Here is a 26198-nt window from a genome sequence, read left to right as displayed (position 1 = left end):
CTCCACCTGCTGTAAAAGAAATAAATAAAAATAGGTATAAACAACAGGAACAACCTCCTGAATCTCACCATTGCCATTAAGCAGAACAAAACCAAAGCAGACATTCTCTGAACATGCAATCCAACTTCTCTTTGCATAAAAACATTGGTAGCCTACAAAACCATGCAGCCATGTTTGGATCAGTGCTTGCATGATCTCCTACACTGCACTTGTTGGGGCATTGGTGCACTTCTCAGTGCAACAGTGAATTGTAGATCTATTACAGGCTGTAAGTTGTTGGGATGGGGGATCCATCATGAAAAGAATTGCATCCGAATGAGGCTCCACACCCTTAGTTTGGATTCATGCTCTATTGCATTCAACATATTGATATTACTTACCATTTTCTCTACATCCACAGAGACACAGAGGCAGATGTTGCTAGAAGAATTGGGTTTGATGCAGTACTACACAGAGAAGCTATCATTGAGCAAAATACTTCACATTGATGAGAAGACCATTTCTGATGAACCTGCCGACTGTCACTCAGATCTTCCATGGTATTTTCTGAAGAAACTTATGATGATTAATGTGACGGCCAGAAATGTAAAGTGTAAATCAGAGTTTGACTCTGACTGTAATGATGGGACACAGATTATGAAGTTAGATGTTAAAAATCTTGTTGACAGTCCCAATTCAGGTGACATGCTGAATCCCCTCGACATAATCACTGCAATCTTTCTGTGTTCTGATGGTTTTGTCCAGCAGGAAATGGCACTCAAAATGTCTATGTGTCAGTTTTCAGTGCCACTGTTGCTTAACTGTGACACACAACAGTGCACACTCATGCTTTGGGCTTTGAGAGATATTGTTAAAAAGTACAGACCCGAGTCACTTTCGCAATCTAAAGGTTTTATTGAAGAGAGAATTGTTCTTTCTAAACTCCCAATGATATCCTTTGTGAGACTGGGGGAGTGCTCCTTGTCCAAGTCAGAGATTCTCAACAAGCTTCTGAGCAATTCCCAGCAGTACCATGATACCTTCATTCACCACAATATGGAGTGTGGTGACAGTCCAAGAAGAATATCTGATGGACTGACTGAAATTACTTGGTACCTTCCATGTGGAAACAAAAACATTGATATTTTCAGTGAGCCAGTAGCTGTGGCCAACCTTCGTGGTGACATTGCTTCATTTGAAGCACAGTTTTCATTTTTGTGTCAGACATCTGCAGCAGTTTTTGTTTTCTTTGACAATTTGGAATCTGACTGTAAACTGCTTATGAACCAACACAACAAGGCTCAGATCTTCTTGGTGGGTAACCATCAAAGCAGACATTTCAGTATGGATGCTTTAGAAGAGGTTGCAACCAAGATGGACTTGACTAACAGCAATATCATTCTGAAGACTACCCGGATGAATGATGCAGACTTTGTCAAAAGTTTGAGGAAAACAGTAAAGGATGTAGTTGAGAATACAGACATGAAGATGTGCATAGATCAGATGGCTGAAATTGCCCATGAGCTGGGAATCTTGGTTGATGAAGACTGTCCAGAATGTCAGACTGCCAAGAAAAATGCAGATGCCATCACTGAAGAAATTCAAAACACCCTTCACTACAAAGAAGCACAGCTTCCCCTGCAAGGTGAAATATGGAAGGAACTGACAAGCTTGGAGAAGGAACAATATAGGCTACGAAAAGCTGGGTCTGAAAACATAGAAACATACAAAAGTGATCTCCAGGAAAAAAAAGAAAAACTTCGGACCAAACAGAACTCTTATGATGTGTCGAATGCAATGACTTGCTTCATCAATGCAGTATCAAGCACAGGGATACAGAGATGTTATTTCCTGAAATGGATGCGAATGAATCTCGATAACCTGTCTCGAGAAAAACTGTCTAAACTCAGAGACCAGTACAAAGAAAAATGCAAGAACTCTGAGAACAAAGATGAGATCAAAGACATTGACAGAGAACTTTCCAACAGCTCACTGGGAACTGAACACTTCTTCCGTGAACTGGGTCAGATCTATGAAGCCTCACTTTCTCTTCCAGAAACAGACCCATCACGTCAACAATTACAGCATTTACCCAAACTCTGTGCAGGACTTTTGCTTGAAGGATTTCCCCTTGAGCTTGTAGATGGAGATGCATCCAACATACCTCTCAGATGGGTGAGTGACGTTCTCTCTGAGCTCAATGCCTTGGTGTCTCCAAAGAACAAGATCCTGGTGGTCACAGTTCTTGGAGTTCAGAGCACAGGAAAGTCCACTCTCCTCAACACCATGTTTGGTGTGCAGTTTGCAGTCAGCAGTGGACGATGTACTCGAGGTGCTTTTATGTTGCTCATCAGAGTCAATGAAGACATGAAAAGAGTTCTCAACTGTGACTTCATGGTGATCATTGACACTGAGGGCTTAAAGTCACCAGAGCTTGCACAGTTGGACGACAGCCATGAACATGACAATGAACTTGCAACACTTGTTGTGGGGCTGAGTGATGTCACCATCATCAATATAGCAATGGAGAACTCAACAGAAATGAAGGACATCTTGCAGATCGTGGTGCATGCTTTTCTCAGGATGAAAGAGGTGGGCAAAAAGCCTAAATGTCAGTTTGTTCATCAGAATGTTTCAGATGTTTCAGCCCATGACAAGAACTTGAGAGACAGGAAACTGCTCTTGGAACAGTTAAATGAGATGACACAGGCAGCAGCCAAGATGGAAAGGAAAGAGGAGAACAAGAGCTTCACTGATGTGATGGAATACAATCCAGACACTGGGAACTGGTACATTCCTGGACTCTGGAATGGAAACCCACCAATGGCACCAGTCAATGCAGGGTACAGCGAAGCTGTGTATGAGCTGAAGAAAAATGTCATCCAACTACTGGGACGTTGTGGGTCGTCTGCTAATGATATTTTGGAGTTCAAAGAGTGGATGTCAAGTCTATGGACAGCAGTAAAGCATGAAAACTTCATCTTCAGCTTCAGAAACAGTCTAGTGGCAGATGCCTACATGAGACTATGCACAGAATTCAACAAATGGGAATGGGAATTCAAAAAACACATGTACGAGTGGGTGACAAATGCTGAAACAAGAATCTCAAATTTTGGCACAGTTGCTGCAACATCTGAAATAACTGACATGAAAGATCTTGTCATGTGTTTGAAAAGTGAAGCCTCCACAGAGCTGTCTAAGTGGGAGACAAAGCTTCTTGAAAATCTGACCCAGTACTTCAAGCAAACAGAAGGTCACGTCTATCTAGTAGAAGGATATGAAGAAGACTTTGCAAACAGTGCAAAGATGCTTCGCAGAGAAATGGAGAACTCTGTCTTTCATCAGCTCACAGCAGCAGCAGAAATCAAACAAGGAATGAGAGAACTTGATAGAATCAAGGAAAATCACACAAGAGAAATTGAAAAGGCCGTGTGTTCACTGATTGATCAATGTAGAAACAAGAATGTCCAGATGAGTGATCCAGAGCTGGACAAGGAATTTGACAAGATGTGGAGAGAAACACTCAAGAAATTGTCTTTCCCTAAACAAAAGAAAACAGATGTCTTTGCCAGTGTATCCCACCACCTGAGATTAAATCTGAAACACAAGGGGAGTCATGCTTCTGAATTGTTGAGTGAAAAAAGGCTGAAAGACTGTGAATATGTGCCTTTCAAATATACAGCAGAGGGACTGTGCAAGAAGTTTTTACACAGCATCAGCAGAATTTTCAACATTGACGATCATGTAACGTGTGTACAGAAAATGTCTGACACTATCATAGAGGAATGCACACAGTTTGTGAATGAAAAAGTAGAGAGAAAAAACAATTATCATGAGACATGCATCCAGGAGATCCTACGCATGATTGATGAGAAGCTGCTGAACAGTCAGGAATTAAAGACAGACATTAAATTTGAAGTTTCTCTGAAACAGCACATCTGTGGATTTGCAGCCAGACACTTTCAGAAGATGCATGAAGATTTCCTTCATTTAAACGATCCTTACAGATGTCTGAATCAAAACAAAGAAAAGTTTTGTGCTGATTTCAAAGATGTGTTTCATAAACGAGACCAGTGCCAGAAGAAGGCAGAAGAATTCACCAAGCAGTGCTTGAAGCCTGCAGTCCAGGACTACGTCAATCGTTCCCTTGGTCCTGACATCATCGGTGAGATGCTGACACTACAGCAGTTCAGCACAAGAATATCCTTCCAGTATTCAGTTTTACTGGATTTGCTGACAAAGGATAACTTTGACAACTACTTGAGCTACATTAGATCATATGAAGAACATGTGAAAAACTGGATAGTTGAAAAAATCATAGCTCACTTCTCAAAGGGTTCAAAGACATCTGAGTTTGAGGCTCAACATCTTCAGTCAAGTATCAACAGCATAAATGATGCCACCAACCAGGCCAAAATGAAAAAGAGTGGCAACTTGAAGACATTTGTCAAAGACATCTGCAAAGAACTTGGGGATAAACTGGCCATTTCCCAGGATGCTCTTGGTGCTTTCATGATCCTGAACAATGCAGACCAAGAACAGTTTGGACAATGGCTAACAGTGTCTTTGAAGGAGATGGGAGAAGTTCTTAAAGAAGAGTTTAAACAATTGAACATTCAACAGAAACTGAAACATCTTCATGTGAAGCCTCAGAATGAGCTTTTCACCAGAGTGATTGGATGTGGTAAACAGTGTCCGTTTTGTGCAGTGCCCTGTGAGGCCGGAGGAAAATCCCATACTGAACACTTTGCTTCACTGCATCGACCACAGGGTCTGGGTAGATACCGATTTGTTCTGTCACAAGAACTTGTCTCTGAGATATGCTCCTCCCTCATAGATAGTGAAAAACAATTTTGTTGTGAGGCTACAGATTATAACTTTCATCCCTACAAGAATTACAGAGAATTTTTCCCAGAGTGGAGAATCCCTCCTGATGTAAGTCTTGAGGCCTCAGACTACTGGAAATATGTGATGGCAAAATTCAATAAGAAGTTTGCCGAAGCATATAATGCAAAGCCTGCTGTTATTCCTTCAAGTTGGAAGAAAGTTACACTTGAGCAGGCACAGGCCAGTCTGAAAGAGTCATTTTACTTCAGCTAAGAACTACAACTGCCACTTTGTCATAGTGCCATGATATTAAGTCATGAGTTCAACCATCTTAATCAAGGATTATATAACTATTTGCAATTTAGGAATATACCAATCATTGTGTAACATCTTAACATTTTCCTTTTACTTATTTTGAGTGAAAAGAGTTGTAAGTGTGCCCCTCCCCCTCCTTTCTTGGTGAATATTTTGATTTTAACATACAGTGCCAGTGTATTCAAGATGACAAGCTGAGAGAGATTGGTGATACACTAAATACATTTTCCATTTACTGTTACAATTTATAACATAGATCTAATTGAAAACAACTGCAATCTATGGTCATCAAGACCACATTTCTTTTATTTACTTTACCAATGTTCTTTTACTATGTGTTTTGTTGATATATTTACTTGACATTTTGAGATTTGTGTCAGAAATGCATGCAGAAATGTTAACATTTATATTTTGGTGTGAGCTTTGTCATATTACACATTAAGTAAGGTAAAGAAACACAATCAGCACTCTGGCTAGGAATGTCTTTAATGTTTCCCAGATCAGAATCACAGCATACAGTGTAAAATAAAATAAACAGAAATATCATCACCTCATTTTTTTCTGTGTGTGTGTCACTGCATGTGTAAATCTGCCATTATGGGGTGTTAATCACATGCTTTCATGCCTCATTGTCCTTACACAGGGTCTCTAAATAACCTTTTGGATGACAGTAGTTTCTGGGCATGTTGAATTCCAGCAGCAACTGTGTGAACCAGCAGCGTAGCCATCATTTTAAAAGTGAGGGGGACAAATTGTTCAGAGGTCTATTGAGTGATTTATCATCCTCTCGCATTCAATTGCACCTCTCCTTAGCAGCTAAAGAACCTCACAAACAGCACAGCACCAGGAAACCGACTTTAGCTCTTTAAAAATTATATACAAAATCTAAATCTAAATTCTAAAGTTGCCAAACCCTGGTTGAGTTGACATAGAATGACCCTGAAGTGTGGGAGACATGTCCCCCGTGTACCCCGCGTCCGCTACGCCCATGGTGTGAACCACAAGGCTGCACAGTGAGTCACTTCGGTTAAGTGTGTGTCCACACACTGTTCATCCAGTCTGATCCAGTCAGACAGACTTTTCTGATTTATTTCACATAATTCACCTCTCATACATTTAGAAATATTTTCTGCTACATGACATCATCTCAAGGGCAACACCAGCACCTCCATCATCACAATGCAACACAGAAGAAAAAAGCTGGACCGCGTGTGTGAGTGTTACTCTATGAGGGTATGAGGCATCTTATGGTATCAAAGCCCTTATGTCTGTCGCACATGTAAACACTGCTACATGTGAAGTGAGCTAACATTAAACTGAGAGCACTTGCATCAAGTGTCTCAGTCTAGAAGTCCTGACCATGAATCACTGGCCAGTTCCCCAGCACAGACTCACTGGGAGTATATTTAGAACAGACAACACAAATAAAAGTTTGATGAGGGTTGAATACAAAAATGCAGAGATGATGCTTCTTGTACTACTTGAGAAATGCTAACAGCATCTATAGACCTAACGGTCTCGGATGCCGATGTAATTGTGATGTGAGTAGGGATATTCAGCAAAATAAAGAGAACATTTTCATGCTATTAATATGAAAAACAAATGATTACATATCTCGAGATAGATGCAAATGACATCTGTTGTCTTCATTCACTCCAAAAAAGAGGGAATAAAATAAAGAAACTTAACAGTCACAAATATTTTGTCTGTTTTGATTCTTACACTTAAAAATGTGCAGTTTAGATTCTCATCCAGATGTCTGTTTCTTGTCCTGCCACCCAATTTGCTCAGTTGCCAGACTGCAGACAATCTGGCACAATGGCACCCTCCAGTGTTGGCTTATAATATTGACAGGGACGGGGACATAATGCATAGAAAGAGACCCAACAGAATACCTTGTTTCTGTTGTCGCAGACTTGGTGACTATGGTTTCATTGTAGCCGAGATTAAATCTGTCATACAAGGGGAGTGGAGGGGGGTCAGCCTACTAGAGCAGCAGTGGGTCCTGAGTTCATGTTTTAGGTTGATGGTGGGTGGATCTTCATAATAAAAGCAGGCTGGTTCTCAGTAATGTAAGATGTGGAGCTGTGGTCCTCTCATGTCTGCATCTCCAGTGTAGCACTCAATCCAGCTGTCACCATGCCCACCACACAGGTGAGTCTCATCACCTCATTAACTCCAGTGGATCCACATGCCACTCAGAGTGATGTCATCTCATTAACACAGCTTAACCACACCTCTTAATTATTTCTCCATGCACGAAACCCAGTCCAAGGTGTTTAGGAAAATGAGAAAGAAAAAAAGGAGGAGATATAACCCCTATACTCAAACTATTCCACAAAGGGCCGTGTGGCTGCAGGTTTTTGTTCCAGCCAATCAGCAGCACACCAGACTTGTCTCATTGAATCAACTGATCTCAGTCTTCAGACAGCTGATTGGTCAAACTGTGTGCTCTTGATTGGTTGGAACAAAACGCTGCAGCCACACAGACCTTTGTGGCATAGACAGGCTGTGTGCTGACAGGTGCACACTCGTCTCATTATATTGATTTATTCATTATGCTCTTGTGAAGAAAAAAACACAGATATAAAGTTCATTTACAGAAACAGGAGGAGCAACTTCTTCTCATTGCATTGATTCAGTCATCATTCTGACATCATTTTGATTGTATATTACATAGAAATACAAGACAATTAGAAACAGTTAAGTTTTTGGAGTAACGGGATCCAAATGACCCTTCGCCAACCCCTCCCACAAACGGCTATTGTCCAATCCTACGTTAGCAACTGTAACTATACAGTTACAGTTATAGGCCTGGCAAGCTTTCGTCAGTGAGTCATTACGTTTGCTTTTGTGGACACATTTTGAGACTAGGACGAAAAACATTTGTTTGTAGAGAAGGATGATGTTGTTGCGGCGGCGGCGGCAGCGGCAGCAGCAATATAGAGATGCTCAGATACGAGCGGACTTTTTTTTCGACTTGAGCAAGTGTATGGGGATAACCATACAGTATGTTCACCTCCGAAATGACAGCTGTAATGTACTTTTACGGCTTTTACCTGGGCTTTTAGGCGAGGGATCCTCCAGGCAGGGACTGCTTTCACTGACTGATACAGCGGTGGGAGAAAAAAACAGCAGCGAAAGCTGTATGTGGTTCACAATCGCCCAAAAACTTGCAGTTTGACAACCAGTGAGATGACCCAAGTCTTCATGGGTTGATAGACGGTAAAGTTACCAGCCCTTACTGCTGCTCTGTACATTGTCCAGTCGTGTCGTTGAACAGATGTTTTATCCTCCTGCGCGAGTCACGTCACTGAAAACTCTGAATGATCTTTGTGACTTCTCCTCTCTATTATCTCAGAACAGTTTATCCAGAAATTTGCTGATATTTCCTTTGAAATCGATACCAAATACTGCCAGGAGCATGGCTGGGAGTGAAAGCTTGCCCGGCGTAGCAACAGTAACCAAGGGGGCGGGGCTTACGCGAAGGGTCAAATGCAGGCGGATGCAAGTGGAACTCGCTGCAGAACCACAACTTCAGCATCAGCCCCGCCCACCAGCATCAGTCCCGCCCACTCGCCAGCATCAGCCCCGCCCACCAGTTCCAGTTTCACCTCTCTGGAGGAGATCTATCTATCTATCTATCTATCTATCTATCTATCTACAGCACCAACTGCATTAGGCTATTTGTGAAAGATGGTGACACAGGCTGTTAGTAAATCAATTTTCATATCACATTGATACTGTTTTAACATCTGAACTGTACCGGTATATTTATAATATATAGCCTATGTATGTAGCCTACCTGTTAAATAGATAGAAGTTCAGGGTATCACTTGTGTAATGTTGGTAGCGTAGTTGGTAGGAATGTTAACTTGATAACGGGGAGATCGGTGATACCTGTTAAATAGATAGAAGTTGAGGGCATCACTTGTGTAATGCGCTCAAGCTAACCTATGAGCTTAACCGGTGTATAGCACACGTGACCACCAAGCAGCAGCGATTAGTTGAAGCAAATGTAAGCAACCGCCTCCCGGAAGCAAACGAATCCCTATGGCTCAGGTTCAGACGCTTTTTGAAATGTAATGAAATAAGCGGCTGATGCATCAGGCTATCAAAATGAGTCACAGTGACCCAAATTTCAAAGTTGAGATTTTGGTATCAATGGAAAGATTAGAAAATAAGCTTTAAAATGATACCCTAGTCAAACTCATACATTTGATGGTTTTCGAGATTTGAATTACGATCTCCTACTCTCTTATTCCGTTCTAAAACCTGAGAAAATAGCATTTAAAGTTTTTGCCAGTGACACTGGCATCTGTTCCTGTACCACGTGATTACACACAACCTATACGGCCCCTTGTTGTCATAGAGGTAGCATTCAATGACCCTCGGAAAGCAGAGAATCTCACAATTCAGATGCTTTTTACAGCTCGTTTCTATCATAAACGGTTCAGAAGTTGTCATGTTTTGTTGACATTTTGTAAAACATGTGCAAGCGTGTACGTTCGGGTTAGCATCGATGCTACGTTCGGTTTAGCATCGATGCTACGCTCTGTTAGCGTCGATGCTACGCTCTGTTAGCTTCGATGCTACTCGGTTTAGCATCTGTTTCTGTACCCGTCCCTGCTCGCCATAGATGCAACATTCAATGACCGTCGGAAAGCGGAGAATCCCGCGATTCAGATGCAGTTTACAGCTCGTCTCTATCATGAACGTTTCAGAAGATATTTCATGTTTTGCACCGAAGCAACACTCATTTTCAGAGGGTTTAAGTTGCAGGTCAACTTTAATCATCATTTACGTGCCTTTTCTCAATTATCTGGACTGTGAAACTTTGGGAGATTGTTTTTGAATGTCATTGCTTTGAAATTAGGGTAAAAATTTTTTTTTGATTTTCTATGGGTTTTCCATGTTATCAGCTGATTATCTAAAAATAGAACGTTGCGACTTCCGACTCATTTTGATGGATACATTTAATTTAATCAGAAATAGAACAGAGGGGAATTCGTTGCGACGTGCTTGTGTTTTTCCTCATAGAACGTCTCTGTTTTCATCCATATCCGCGGTGTCTGCCGTAAACTAAAAGAAGGGGGAAGTGCGCATGTGCGTGCGCATGTGCAGAAGCGTCCTGGAACGGATCGTGTTCCGGGTACGGATCGGGCACTGACAGGGTCCGCCCGCTATTCAGACATCCCGCTATTCCGACATGTCACTATTTAGACACCCCGCTATTACGACATCCCTCTATCTAGACATGCCGGTAGTCCGACACTTTTTGATACCGCTATTCCGACACGTCTTTTTTATTTTTATTTTATTTTTATTTTTTTACAGCTGCGATACCCAGGCGCGTCTCTCTCTCTCTTTTCTTTTCAGCATGTCTATCACTGGTTTGATGAGGGAGTAATGTTCTTAATCTCAACAACTAAACTATCAAGTCGCAAACAAAACTGACACACATGATAAACAAACAGAACTATGCTGCAGTTTGTTTGTCAAGTTAACCTGTCACCTTCAGCACCACGGACAGCGCCGCGGATGAGCCGCGGAGCTGCATCTGTGAGCGTCTGGGCTCTGGGCTTATGGCCTGGGGCCTTATTTATCAAAACTGTAAGTAAGCAGTGTAAAACTGCTGCTACTAAATTTTTTGCTTAGGCCTACGGTGAAAAGACATCCCAAAATATTTACACCTTTTTCAGATCTATCAAACTGTGCGTGCACAACTCTGCACCTCAACTTTGATAACTGGATCCAAGAATGGTGCGCAGTTGCGCACGTGAACACACCTCCGTCCCCGGAATGCCTAGACACAACCATATGTTCAGCACGTGCATATTAATTAGCCATGTGCGCTCTGTGGAGCGACAACAAAGTGACAACGAAGACAACAGGCGGAGGGGGGGAGAGAAAGCTAGATACATGGCATCGGGCAATAAATCAGGCAAAAACCTCCCAAATCTCAACAAAAGGGAGCAGAAAAAAGAATAATCTTATGTAATCTGCCCCTTTATTCCAGACAATCTTTTTTTCTTCTTTTACCTATGTTAAAACGATTAGATTAGATTAGATGTAAAGCAGCAGGATAAACTCAGGTGACAGAATAATAACAGTCTCAGTAGCTGCAGATCAGTGTGCGCTGCTGCCTGTGTGTTTTTAAACTTGGAGGGTTTGTTTTTTCTTCTCTAATAGGCCTATATATTTGTGTATGAGAAACAGTGTCTCAGATGAAAAAATAAAAATAAATCAGAAGGACACGTCTGACTATAACGTAATCAATGTCGGAAAAGCGGAATGTTTGAAAAATAGTAAAGTGCCGCTACTCCGACAATGAAAAAAAAAATGTCGGAATAGTGGGATGCTTAAAAAATAATGTTAATGCCGCTATTCCGACAATTAGAAGTCAATGTCGAAATAGCGGCATGTCGGAATAGCAGCATGTAACCAGTTGGAGCATTTTTACTACGAAGTTAACATCTCCGGGCCCCTCCCCCCTCCGTCATGTGGTGACGTAAAGTTTAGCCGACTCTGGCAGCTGCATGTCTGGCTAAAAGGCTACTGCATCAGTGCTGGCATTCCATACGTGGACAATTTCACCACTTTCCTCCATAGACCAGACCTCTTCAAACGAGACCGTCTTCATTTAAATCACAAAGGATCCCGTCTTCTGTCTTTGAACATTGACCTTACACTGCTAGCCGTCCAGCCCACCACATTCACCGATTGACTGTTCACACGACACACAGCACCAAAACCTTCCTCTGCGGTCACTGTAACAGGCTCTCCCAACACTCCTCTCCCATCTAGCTCCCCCTGCAGGCCCCTGGTACCATTACAACCACTAGATTTTCCTATATCTAGCTCTGTTATTCCTGTAAGAATTACTGATAGATCAGATCAACCACCTGTCAACACCTCTAAAGGTGTCATTTACCAAAACCTTCGCTCTTTAGAAAGAGTGTCCACAACAACTGATAGCACTATCCCTGACCCACACTCCCACATCACTCTAAACATGGCCCTAATTAATGCTAGATCACTAACAAATAAGACTTTCCTGCTAAAGGATTTTTTCTCCTCCCATGATCTACACATGATGTTTATTACAGAGACCTGGGTGAAAGATGGTGAGTCTGTGTGTTTTTCTGAGCTTCTCCCTCCCGACTGTAACTTTTTTAGTTCCCCGCGTACAAGTAGTAAAGGAGGAGGGACGGCGTGTGTGTTTAAATCTAGTTTTCACTGCCAACAGATTCCACGAAGCACTCAATCGAGTTTTGAGCTGCAACTCATTGAACTGAACTCGTCTACTCCTTTGTTACTTGCATTAATTTATCGCCCTCCTAAATATAACAAGAACTTTATTCAGGACTTTGAAAATTTCCTGTCTAACATGCTCTCGATATATGATAAGTGTCTAATTTTAGGAGATCTGAATATTTAGGGCCGCGGGCAATCGCCCCGGGCACTACTGTTATTGTGTGGATTTTTTCTTATTATTATTAGTGTGAATGCTGGAAGCATTCACAGTATTGTTATTCTGTTCGGCCATTTTGTTTCTTTAAACTTATTATTAGTGTGAATGCTGGAAGCATTCACACTATTGTTATTCAAATCTTTATACTTATTATTATTATTATTATTAGTGTGAATGCTGCAAGCATTCACACTATTGTTATTCAAATCTTTATACTTATTATTATTATTATTATTATTAGTGTGAATGCTGGAAGCATTCACACTATTGTTATTCAAATCTTTATACTTATTATTATTAGTGTGAATGCTGCAAGCATTCACACTATTGTTATTCAAATCTTTATACTTATTAGTGTGAATGCTGCAAGCATTCACACTATTGTTATTCAAATCTTTATACTTATTATTAGGGCCCGAGCGGCGACTGCAAGTCGCCCAGCGAAAGCCCTTTTGAAATCGCGCTGTTTATTATTATTATTATTATTATTATTATTATTATTCTTCTCCGACTTCATGCCCCAATTTCGCCCCTTTCCCCAACGCGAAAATGCTTCTACTTTTGCACGGACGTCCGGCCGGATCCGAAATTCGATATTTTTGGGTGGTCGCACATGGTCGACGCGAAATGCCGAAATAGCGCCCCCTACAAACTTTCAAAATCCCCATAGGGAAGTCGGGTCACTTTGTCCGATGTCAATAAAATTTGGTACACATATGTATTATACCCAGATATGCAAAAAAGCCTCTTGACCTCATGACCTCAACCCAACAGGAAGTCGGCCATTTTGGTTTTGATTTTTCCCGCCTAAAACGAACTCCTCCCACAGCGTTCGCCCGATCAAGTTGAAATTAGGTACACCACATCTCCAGACCTAGCTGAGCTTATCTTGTGCGCCGTGAGTCCGTAGGTCAAAGGGCGTGGCTGCCAGCGCTCAATTAACTTTGGCGTGCTCGCCATGTAATACGATTGGCTCTCACGCCCACATACTTCATCCAATCAACTTCAAACTTGCTGGACATGACGATGGCTCCGCCCTGAACGTCCCAATATATTAACTTCCCACGTAACTCATAGCGCCCCCCGGTGGTAACAGGAAGTGAACTAAAATTCATTAAAAATACATAGTTGACCCCATCAACTTCATTCCACTTCTAAAACATGCAGAACCAGTTGGTGAAGCTACATTATGAAGACTGTGAAGCTACGAGTAATGGCGTCCCTGTGGGGGCGTGGCTACCATCAATTCCTCGCCATGAAAATACGTTTGGCTTTTTGATGGCTTTAATGAACTCGTATCATCATGAAAATTGATAGACAGGTCCAGGGTGGAGACCTCTTCCATCTGATAGGGGTGTCGCTCATGTGGCCCCCTAGTGGAAACAGGAAGTGCCATTTTTTGCATCAACATTGTCCGATTTCCACGAAACTTCACATACGTGATGAGGGACTGACCCTGAACGCACTTGCATGCATACCATTACTGCCCCCTAGTGGACAAACTTTTAACTGCTCATAACTCCCTCATGCTTTGTCCGATTTCCACGAAACTTCACATACGTGATGAGGGACTGACCCTGAACACACCTGCACGCATACCATTACTGCCCCCTAGTGGACAAACTTTTAACTGCTCATAACTCCCTCATGCTTTGTCCGATTTCCACGAAACTTCACATGTGTGATGAGGGACTGACCCTGAACACACCTGCACGCATACCATTACTGCCCCCTAGTGGACAAACTTTTAACTGCTCATAACTCCCTCATGATTTGTCCGATTTCCACGAAACTTCACATGTGTGATGAGGGACTCACCCTGAACACACCTGCACGCATCCCATTACTGCCCCCTAGTGGACGAACCTTTAACTGCTCATAACTCCCTCATGCTTTGTCCGATTCACTCCAAACTTCACATGAGTGATGAGGGGCGGCCCCTGAACGCACCAGACCACATGCGGTGACTGCCCCCTGGTGGATGAACGAAACATTGCATTTTTGGCCTCCTTCCTGGTTATTTCTCCCTTTCTGCTCCGCGCCACGGCCCCGGCGTGCCTCAGGCCCCGCGGTGGCATGGGCGAGCGAGGGCCCGCCATCGCCGCTTGCGGCTTTAATTATTATTATTATTCTTACTTCTTCCACCCTTTTTCAGCAGTTTTCTGCTCCTTCATACTTTGTGCTATTTCAACAATTCATATATCAAAACGTGCAGCTTTCTCAGGACAATATTGCTATGACTTTTCTCTTTCATACTATTTATACTTTTTAAAATATTTAACTTTTTCTGCAATTTTTCTCTCATAGGAAATGAATTGAAACAGTCTTCAAACTCTTCAAATCTTCTGCTTCATTCAGCCTCTAATAGCTTCAGCATACTTTCAGCTACAGACTTCATTCAACTTTTAAACTGTTCACAAACCTTTCAACTATTCAGCTATATCTCAGCTTATTGATATCTTCAACAGTTTCAGATATATGTATAGTTTTAAAATCATTAAAATTTCTGACAAAATTCAGATTTAACATGAAAGTCAATGGGACGGAATGTTCGGACGTTGGCAGTTGGTAGAGTGACAGAGGGTCTAAAAATCCTCTCACATTTTTCTCTCTATCCTGTCAGCACGGCCACAGATTACACTCTACACACATAATTTCGGGCATGCTTGTAGACAAGCTCATCCTCGATCTCTTCATGTGCTCAAAAAACCAGAGAGACAAACACAATTTAAACTGGGAGCCTCTGAGTGCGGCCATTTCCCTCTCTTCCTCTCATTGACTCCCATTCAAAAGTAGGCGCTGATTTTCTAAACGTCCCAAAGTTTCCAACCTGCGACACAATCAACAATTTTTACTCTAGAAACACCAAAGTGACACGGACGCGTTCAGCAAGGTCTTATGGTTCGGAAAATGTAAACCTTTTGCTCGTACTAAGTACAGATTTGTCGTACATTAGATCTGTTTGAGGGTGTCACAGAGCAGTTAAAGTCTATGGTTAAAGCTGCCACCATGCCTTAAAGCCACCAGCCAACAGTTACATGGTAACCTCAACATGGCAACCTCACCATGGTAACCTCACCATGGCAACGTCACCATGGCAACGCACACACATTCTCTCTGTCTGACTGTCTGTCGGTCATACACACACACACACACACACAAATGGACACACACTAACTACCACACACACACACACATCCAACACACACACACACACACACACACACAAATGGACACACACACACACACACACACACACACACACACACAAATGGACACACACTAACTACCACACACACACACACATCCAACACACACACACACACACACACACACACACACAAATGGACACACACACACACACACACACACACAAATGGACACACACTCACCATACACACACATCCAACACACACACAAATGGACACACACTCACCATGCATACACATCCAACACACACACACAAATGGACACACACTAACTACTACTACACACACACACACACAAACACACACACACACACACACACACACACACCATACACACACACGCACACACACAAATGGACACACACACACAAATGGACACACACTCACCATACACACACATCCAACACACACACACACACACACACACACAAATGGACACACACTAACTACCACACACACACAAACACACACACACACACACACACACACACACACACACACACACACACACACACACACCAAACATACAACCACTTACCAAACACATACACAATTTACACAATTACACACAAACAGACAAACATGCACACACAACAAACACACACACAAATGGACACACACTAACCATACACAAACAGACACACACGTCCAACACACACACATTTCATACAGTTGTCAGGTCAGAACTTTATGTATATCTTCCTCACACACACACACACACACACACACACACACACACACACACACACACACACACACACACACAGACACACACACACACACACACACACACACACACACACACACACACACACACACTTTTCCTACAGTTGTCTGACTGTTTTGTATGTACCTCTCTATCTTCCTGTTGTAGTTAATGGACTCGTTGCTGTTAATTTTGTTCTTTAGCTATTTAAACTGAAAATACACATTTCCCCATTTTGGTCATGTTGAACACATTGTTTTACACGTATCCTAAACTACTGAGGCTCTTCTCAACCATTTCACACCATTAAACCCGCTGTTTACATGTTCTACTCCTCAGCTAATGCTCCATCTATATTCTTCAACAATGTTCTTCTGCTGTCAGTTTACAATGTATTTCAGTAGGCATTAACTTTTTTCCAAATTCAGGAATTTTTCAAACTCTTCTTTGACAATTCAAGTAATTTCCAGCCATTTCATACAAAGTCTCACATCTTCTACTTTTAAATATATTCTCAGCCATTGCTTCGGCTATGTTAGTGCTGGTTCATCAGTTGTCCTTCCTGTCAGGTTAGCTGCAGATTTCAACTATTTAACCATTACATTTAAACATGCAGAATTTCAATGTTTTCTTCTCCCTTTAGCATTTCTACTGCTTTTTACCTTTAAAAAGGCATTCATCTCACACTACAAGTTATATGTTTCAGCTTTTTCCCTCCTAGGGATGAATAAAGTATTCCTCTACTCTCTACTCTACTCTACTCTACTCTACTCTAGCATTAGTCTTTTCAACATTGCTTTAGCAGTTTCGTCAACTAATTTAGCATTGATTCAACAATTTCTTCAGCTCATTCAGCATTGCTTCAGCAACAGCGTTCAGCTGCTTTCAGCATTCACACGCATTTTCTGCAGGAAATGCTATCTTTTTCTAGTTATTATTAGTGTGAATGCTGCAAGCATTCACACTATTGTTATTCAAATCTTTATAGTACAGCGGTTAAGCCCTCAAATCGAGGGGAATTGTGCACTTTTTGAAAGAAACATGAAACTTCTACCATAGTTAGTTTATACCATGAGGTTTATTTTAAGATCGGGAGGGAAGTCAGATTTGACCTCTGAGGCCCGGGAGAGGTCAAATCCAAGATGGCCGCCAATAATATTCAAAAATGCCTATCGCTGGAACCAAACACAGTAGAAAAACACTTAAGGTGTCATTTCCCACTAATTTTTGGGTGCCCATTCTGTTGGTGATACCTTTGAGACCAATAGAATTCAAGAAAATGCATTTAGATCAATGTGGAGGTCAAATTATGCAGACATAGGGAGGTGAACGGTGCAAAAAGGTAGTTTATTTCCAAAATAATAGCCTAACAGTGATGATGATGTTAATAATGATGATAATAGTGCCAATAATAATAATCATTATCATAATAAGTTCTTTTTTTTAACTGATTTATTATTAACTCATTGGCTGCCAGCCATTTTCAGAGCAGAGAGCTGCATACTGCCAGCCGTTTTAGAGCATTTTTTACAGATCTTTCAAGACCCACAGAATATTGTGTTCATGTAAACATGTAAACACCAAAACTACCAAGAGAAAGAATAGACTCTCTTCTTTCATTAGGGAAAAAAAGTTTGTTTCTACCTTTTTCCATTCTTTAGTAAACGGCAGTAGAACATTGGCTGGTTTCGCCAAAAACACCTGTTTTTGACCAAAACACCTGTTTTTGACCAGAACACTGAGAAAACAAGCTTTTTGTGGAAAGAAACATGTCAAGCAGAACAGTGAATATACAACAGAAACAACATGTCTATAGACATCAATGGCAGCCAATGAGTTAAAGAGACACTGTCTCTCGGCTCTGTTCGTGGCACTAGTACACCACAGCCGCTTGTTACTCTCTCCCTGGCTCTCAGGCTCCGGTCCACTTGGTGCTCCTCCTCCTCTATCCTTGCCTGACTGAGGGCTGCCACCGTGCCCCTAGTCCACCGGTGAGGGATGAGGGGGACTGCCAACTGGGGGCCCACACCCTCAGACCGACAAAAGCTTGGATCATGGGCTGACTTTCAAGAGATCGCAGCGAGGGAGCTGCTCTGCTACGTACAAAACTCTGACCCAGAATCAGGTCGTCTGCAAGTGATTTAGCACCAGGTTCTCCACAAACATGCGGTGCGAGATTGGAGAGGACCGGCGGACCACCATCCGGCCACGCGCCAACCCTGTCACCAACGGCTCTACTCGCTGTAATCAAAACCCGGTTGTCAGGGGGTTTCGCTAGATAGTAGGTAGGGACAGTGGGAATCTTGTTCATCCATTCATGTGTGTCACTAATTAGATGACGAGGCATTTGGCTACTGGGTCATACGGCTTTCCGTGTTTACCTGCACGTCAGGCGCCATCGTGAGTACTACGACATGATACAGCCCATACGGACCCATTTCTGCATCAGCAGTTGGTCCGCCACCTTCTATAATCATTACGAGCCCAAACTGCCCCCAGCTGACTGCCAGCCGGTGGGATGCAGCCAGGCAGGGTTCCCGTTATAGAGGGCCAGCCAGCGTCGTGTAGAGGTCCCCTCAGGGCACCAGCCACCCTTGCGGCCGTCCCTCATCCCTTTGAGGACCAGCTCGGCTCCTGGAGAGGGCCGTAGTCCTCAATCCTGGAACGGCCATACCTAAAACGTGACGTCAGCCGACTGCCTTCCACTGATTGGGCAGAGCGTTGTCACTGGAAGAGTCGTGAGCGCGATGTCCGACATGAGAATTCATCTGTACCGAGACCGTTGTTATTCCTTCACCTGAGTTAAATGATGCTGTGTGGAAAACCACGCTGTGGTCCGTAATCGAGGAACAGACAAGTGAGTTTGGAGCTGACGAGAAGATCGAAAATAGAGAGAGAAACAGTGTGGCCTTGCGATCCCCCCACCTCTGCTGAGGAGGAACTAGAGAACTCAGCTGTAATGGAAAAGCACCTTTACTGAGCCGTGCCGTGACTGTGTAGTGGAAAAGTGCCAATAGTTACTCCGTTTACCTGCACTTCATTAAATTTCTTCACTTTGACATTCAAAGTAGAGTTCTCAACGGGCCTGAAAATTACAACCCGACCTGACCCGGCCCATGGGTTTTAAGCCCGGACCCGACAGAGCTCGATACACCAGCATTAGTTGTCTGGCCAAACCCAGCCCAGCCCAACAAAAAAAAAGAAAACTAAACTAAAAAAGTGACATGCTTTCTTTGCAGCGAGAGCAGATGGTGCCAGTGACGCAGCAGCACCTTATCAGTGGGTGAAACTGATTCAATTTCGGCCACAAAAACATTGTGGTTTTTTGGAGATACACACAGCATCTCGTGCCAAACCAACCCAACCCATCGGCCTTACTCGGGTTTGGGTTGAAATTGAGAACTCTAATTCAGAGTACTGGGCGAAAGCACATTGTGTCAACTCCCCTCCATGGGCCTTCGCAATGCTTCCACACAGCGTCGGACACCACCCCTCTCTCCGCGGAAAGAGAAGGGCGACAGTATTATTAAATTGCAGATTTGCACCTTTACATAAATGCATTTTCTTGAATGTGTTGTGGTCAAAAACAGGTGTTTTTGGCGAAACCAGCCAATGTTCTACTGCCGTTTACTAAAGAATGGAAAAAGGTAGAAACAAACTTTTTTTTCCTAATGAAAGAAGAGAGTCTACTCTTACTCTTGGTAGTTTTGGTGTTTACATGTTTACATGAACACAATATTCTGTGGGTCTTGAAAGGGTCTGTAAAAAATGCTCTAAAACGGCTGGCAGTATGCAGCTCTCTGCTCTGAAAATGGCTGGCAGCCAATGAGTTAATAATAAATCAGTTAAAAAAAAGAACTTATTATGATAATGATTATTATTATTGGCACTATTATCATCATTATCAACATCATCATCACTGTTAGGCTATTATTTTGGAAATAAACTACCTTTTTGCACTGTTCACCTCCCTATGTCTGCATAATTTGACCTCCACATTGATCTAAATGCATTTTTTTGAATTCTATTGGTCTCAAAGGTATCACCAACAGAATGGGCACCCAAAAATTAGTGGGAAATGACACCTTAAGTGTTTTTCTACTGTGTTTGGTTCCAGCGATAGGCATTTTTGAATATTATTGGCGGCCATCTTGGATTTGACCTCTCCCGGGCCTCAGAGGTCAAATCTGACTTCCCTCCCGATCTTAAAATAAACCTCATGGCATAAACTAACTATGGTAGAAGTTTCATGTTTCTTTCAAAAAGTGCACAATTTTCATGCTTAGCCGCTGTACTATTATACTTATTATTAGTGTGAATGCTGGAAGCATTCACACTATTGTTATTCAAATCTTTATACTTATTATTATTATTATTATTCTTACTTCTTCCACCCTTTTTCAGCAGTTTTCTGCTCCTTCATACTTTGTGCTATTTCAACAATTCATATATCAAAACGTGCAGCTTTCTCAGGACAATATTGCTATGACTTTTCTCTTTCATACTATTTATACTTTTTAAAATATTTAACTTTTTGTGCAATTTTTCTCTCATAGGAAATACATTGAAACAGTCTTCAAACTCTTCAAATCTTCTGCTTCATTCAGCCTCTAATAGCTTCAGCATACTTTCAGCTACAGACTTCATTCAACTTTTAAACTGTTCACAAACCTTTCAACTATTCAGCTATATCTCAGCTTATTGATATCTTCAACAGTTTCAGATATATGTATAGTTTTAAAATCATTAAAATTTCTGACAAAATTCAGATTTAACATGAAAGTCAATGGGACGGAATGTTCGGACGTTGGCAGTTGGCAGAGTGACAGAGGGTCTAAAAATCCTCTCACATTTTTCTCTCTATCCTGTCAGTACGGCCACAGATTACACTCTACACACATAATTTCGGCCACGTTTGTAGACAAGCTCATCCTTGATCTCTTCATGTGCTCAAAAAACCAGAGAGACGAACACAATTTAAACTGGGAGCCTCTGAGTGCAGCCATTTCCCTCTCTCCTCTCATTGACTCCCATTCAAAAGTAGGCGCTGATTTTCTAAAAGTCCCAAAGTTTCCAACCTGCGACACAATCAACAATTTTTACTCTAGAAACACCAAAGTGACACGGACGCGTTCAGCAAGGCCTTATGGTTCGGAAAATGTAAACCTTTTGCTCGTACTAAGTACAGATTTGTCGTACATTAGATCTGTTTGAGGGTGTCACAGAGCAGTTAAAGCCTATGGTTAAAGCTGCCACCATGCCTTAAAGCCACCAGCCAACAGTTACATGGTAACCTCAACATGGCAACCTCACCATGGTAACCTCACCATGGCAACGTCACCATGGCAACGCACACACATTCTCTCTGTTTGACTGTCTGTCGGTCATACACACACACACACACACACACACACACACAAATGGACACACACTAACTACCACACACACACACACAAACACACATCCAACACACACACAAATGGACACACACACACAAATGGACACACACTCACCATACACACACATCCAACACACACACACAAACACACACACAAATGGACACACACTCACCATGCATACACATCCAACACACACACACACACACACACAAATGGACACACACTAACTACTACACACACACACACCATACACACACATCCAACACACACACACACACACACACACACACACAAATGGACACACACACACACACACACACACAAATGGACACACACTCACCATACACACACGTCCAACACACACACACACACACACTAACTACCACACACACACACACACACAAACACAAACACACACACACACACACACACACACACACACACACACACCCAACAAACATACAACCACTTACCAAACACATAGCCTACACAATTTACACAATTACACACAAACAGACACACATGCACACACAACAAACACACACACAAATGGACACACACTAACCATACACAAACAGACACACACGTCCAACACACACACATTTCATACAGTTGTCAGGTCAGAACTTTTTGTATATCTTCCTCACTCACACACACACACACACACACACACACACACACACACACACTTTTGTATATCTTCCTCACTCTCTCTCTCTCACACACACACACACACACACACACACACACACACACACACACAGACACACACACACACACACACACACACACACACACACACACACACACTTTTCCTACAGTTGTCTGACTGTTTTGTATGTACCTCTCTATCTTCCTGTTGTAGTTAATGGACTCGTTGCTGCTCATTTTGTTCTTTAGCTATTTAAACTGAAAATACACATTTCCCCATTTTGGTCATGTTGAACACATTGTTTTACACGTATCCTAAACTACTGAGGCTCTTCTCAACCATTTCACACCATTAAACCTGCTGTTTACATGTTCTACTCCTCAGCTAATGCTCCATCTATATTCTTCAACAATGTTCTTCTGCTGTCAGTTTACAATGTATTTCAGTAGGCATTAACTTTTTTCCTAATTCAGGAATTTTTCAAACTCTTCTTTGACAATTCAAGTAATTTCCAGCCATTTCATACAAAGTCTCACATCTTCTACTTTTAAATATATTCTCAGCCATTGCTTCAGCTATGTTAGTGCTGGTTCATCAGTTGTCCTTCCTGTCAGGTTAGCTACAGATTTCAACTATTTAACCATTACATTTAAACATGCAGAATTTCAATGTTTTCTTCTCCCTTTAGCATTTCTACTGCTTTTTACCTTTAAAAAGGCATTCATCTCACACTACAAGTTATATGTTTCAGCTTTTTCCCTCCTAGGGATGAATAAAGTATTCATCTACTCTCTACTCTACTCTACTCTACTCTACTCTACTCTACTCTACTCTACTCTACTCTAGCATTAGTCTTTTCAACATTGCTTTAGCAGTTTCGTCAACTAATTTAGCATTGATTCAACAATTTCTTCAGCTCATTCAGCATTGCTTCAGCAACAGCGTTCAGCTGCTTTCAGCATTCACACGCATTTTCTGCAGGAAATGCTATCTTTTTCTAGTTATTATTATTCTTACTTCTTCCACCCTTTTTCAGCAGTTTTCTGCTCCTTCATACTTTGTGCTATTTCAACAATTCATATATCAAAACGTGCAGCTTTCTCAGGACAATGTTGCTATGACTTTTCTCTTTTCAACTATTTATACTTTTTAAAATATTTAACTTTTTCTGCAATTTTTCTCTCATAGGAAATGAATTGAAACAGTCTTCAAACTCTTCAAATCTTCTGCTTCATTCAGCCTCTAATAGCTTCAGCATACTTTCAGCTACAGACTTCATTCAACTTTTAAACTGTTCACAAACCTTTCAACTATTCAGCTATATCTCAGCTTATTGATATCTTCAACAGTTTCAGATATATGTATAGTTTTAAAATCATTAAAATTTCTGACAAAATTCAGATTTAACATGAAAGTCAATGGGACGGAATGTTCGGACGTTGGCAGTTGGTAGAGTGACAGAGGGTCTAAAAATCCTCTCACATTTTTCTCTCTATCCTGTCAGCACGGCCACAGATTACACTCTACACACATAATTTCGGGCATGCTTGTAGACAAGCTCATCCTCGATCTCTTCATGTGCTCAAAAAACCAGAGAGACAAACACAATTTAAACTGGGAGCCTCCGAGTGCGGCCATTTCCCTCTCTCCTCTCATTGACTCCCATTCAAAAGTTGGCGCTGATTTTCTAAACGTCCCAAAGTTTCCAACCTGCGACCCAATCAACAATTTTTACTCTAGAAACACCAAAGTGACATGGACGCGTTCAGCAAGGTCTTATGGTTCGGAAAATGTAAACCTTTTGCTCGTACTAAGTACAGATTTGTCGTACATTAGATCTGTTTGAGGGTGTCACAGAGCAGTTAAAGCCTATGGTTAAAGCTGCCACCATACCTTAAAGCCACCAGCCACCAGTTACATGGTAACCTCAACATGGCAACCTCACCATAGTAACCTCACCATGGCAACGTCACCATGGCAACGCACACACATTCTCTCTGTTTGACTGTCTGTCTGTCATACACACACACACACACACACACACACACACACACACACACACACAAATGGACACACACTAACTACCACACACACACACACATCCAACACACACACACACAAATGGACACACACACACAAATGGACACACACTCACCATACACACACATCCAACACACACACACACACACACACACACACACAAATGGACACACACTCACCATGCATACACATCCAACACACACACACAAATGGACACACACTAACTACTACTACACACACACACACACACACACACACAAATGGACACACACTCACCATACACACACATCCAACACACACACACACACAAATGGACACACACATCCAACACACACACACACACACACACACAATTGGACACACACTAACTACCACACACACACACACACACACACACACACACCCAACAAACATACAACCACTTACCAAACACATACACAATTTACACAATTACACACAAACAGACACACATGCACACACAACAAACACACACACAAATGGACACACACTAACCATACACAAACAGACACACACGTCCAACACACACACATTTCATACAGTTGTCAGGTCAGAACTTTTTGTATATCTTCCTCACTCACACACACACACACACACACACACACACACACACACACACACACACACACACACACACACACACACACACACACACACACACACACACACACACACACACACACACACACACACACACACACACTTTTGTATATCTTCCTCACTCTCTCTCTCACACACACACACACACACACACACACTTTTCCTACAGTTGTCTGACTGTTTTGTATGTACCTCTCTATCTTCCTGTTGTAGTTAATGGACTCGTTGCTGTTAATTTTGTTCTTTAGCTATTTAAACTGAAAATACACATTTCCCCATTTTGGTCATGTTGAACACATTGTTTTACACGTATCCTAAACTACTGAGGCTCTTCTCAACCATTTCACACCATTAAACCCGCTGTTTACATGTTCTACTTCTCAGCTAATGCTAATGATCTATATTCTTCAACAATGTTCTTCTGCTGTCAGTTTACAATGTATTTCAGTAGGCATGAACTTTTTTCCTAATTCAGGAATTTTTCAAACTCTTCTTTGACAATTCAAGTAATTTCCAGCCATTTCATACAAAGTCTCACATCTTCTACTTTTAAATATATTCTCAGCCATTGCTTCGGCTATGTTAGTGCTGGTTCATCAGTTGTCCTTCCTGTTAGGTTAGCTGCAGATTTCAACTATTTAACCATTACATTTAAACATGCAGAATTTCAATGTTTTCTTCTCCCTTTAGCATTTCTACTGCTTTTTACCTTTAAAAAGGCATTCATCTCACACTACAAGTTATATGTTTCAGCTTTTTCCCTCCTAGGGATGAATAAAGTATTCCTCTACTCTCTACTCTACTCTACTCTAGCATTAGTCTTTTCAACATTGCTTTTAGCAGTTTCGTCAACTAATTTAGCATTGATTCAACAATTTCTTCAGCTGATTCAGCATTGCTTCAGCAACAGCGTTCAGCTGCTTTCAGCATTCACACGCATTTTCTGCAGGAAATGCTATCTTTTTCTAGTTATTATTAT

The 26198-nt window shown here is 41.8% G+C and overlaps 1 protein-coding gene across 1 annotated transcript in view; it reads left to right on the top strand.

Annotated features, from left to right (window-relative positions):
• LOC146969482 (interferon-induced very large GTPase 1-like) overlaps positions 1-26198 on the top strand; it is a 147433-nt gene that overhangs the window by 4530 nt on the left and 116705 nt on the right. The window contains exon 7 of the mRNA XM_085806183.1: positions 401-5290. Coding sequence (XP_085662309.1) covers positions 401-5079 — 4679 coding nt within the window. The 3' untranslated portion in view covers positions 5080-5290. The remainder of the gene's footprint in view (positions 1-400; positions 5291-26198) is intronic.

Source organism: Trachurus japonicus, chromosome 18, assembly GCF_045865225.1.
Source record: "Trachurus japonicus isolate A0001 chromosome 18, Traja_1.0".
Classification (NCBI taxonomy): domain Eukaryota; kingdom Metazoa; phylum Chordata; class Actinopteri; order Carangiformes; family Carangidae; genus Trachurus; species Trachurus japonicus.
The sequence above is the reverse complement of the archived record's forward strand: the minus strand, read 5'-3'. Positions and strand labels throughout refer to the sequence as shown.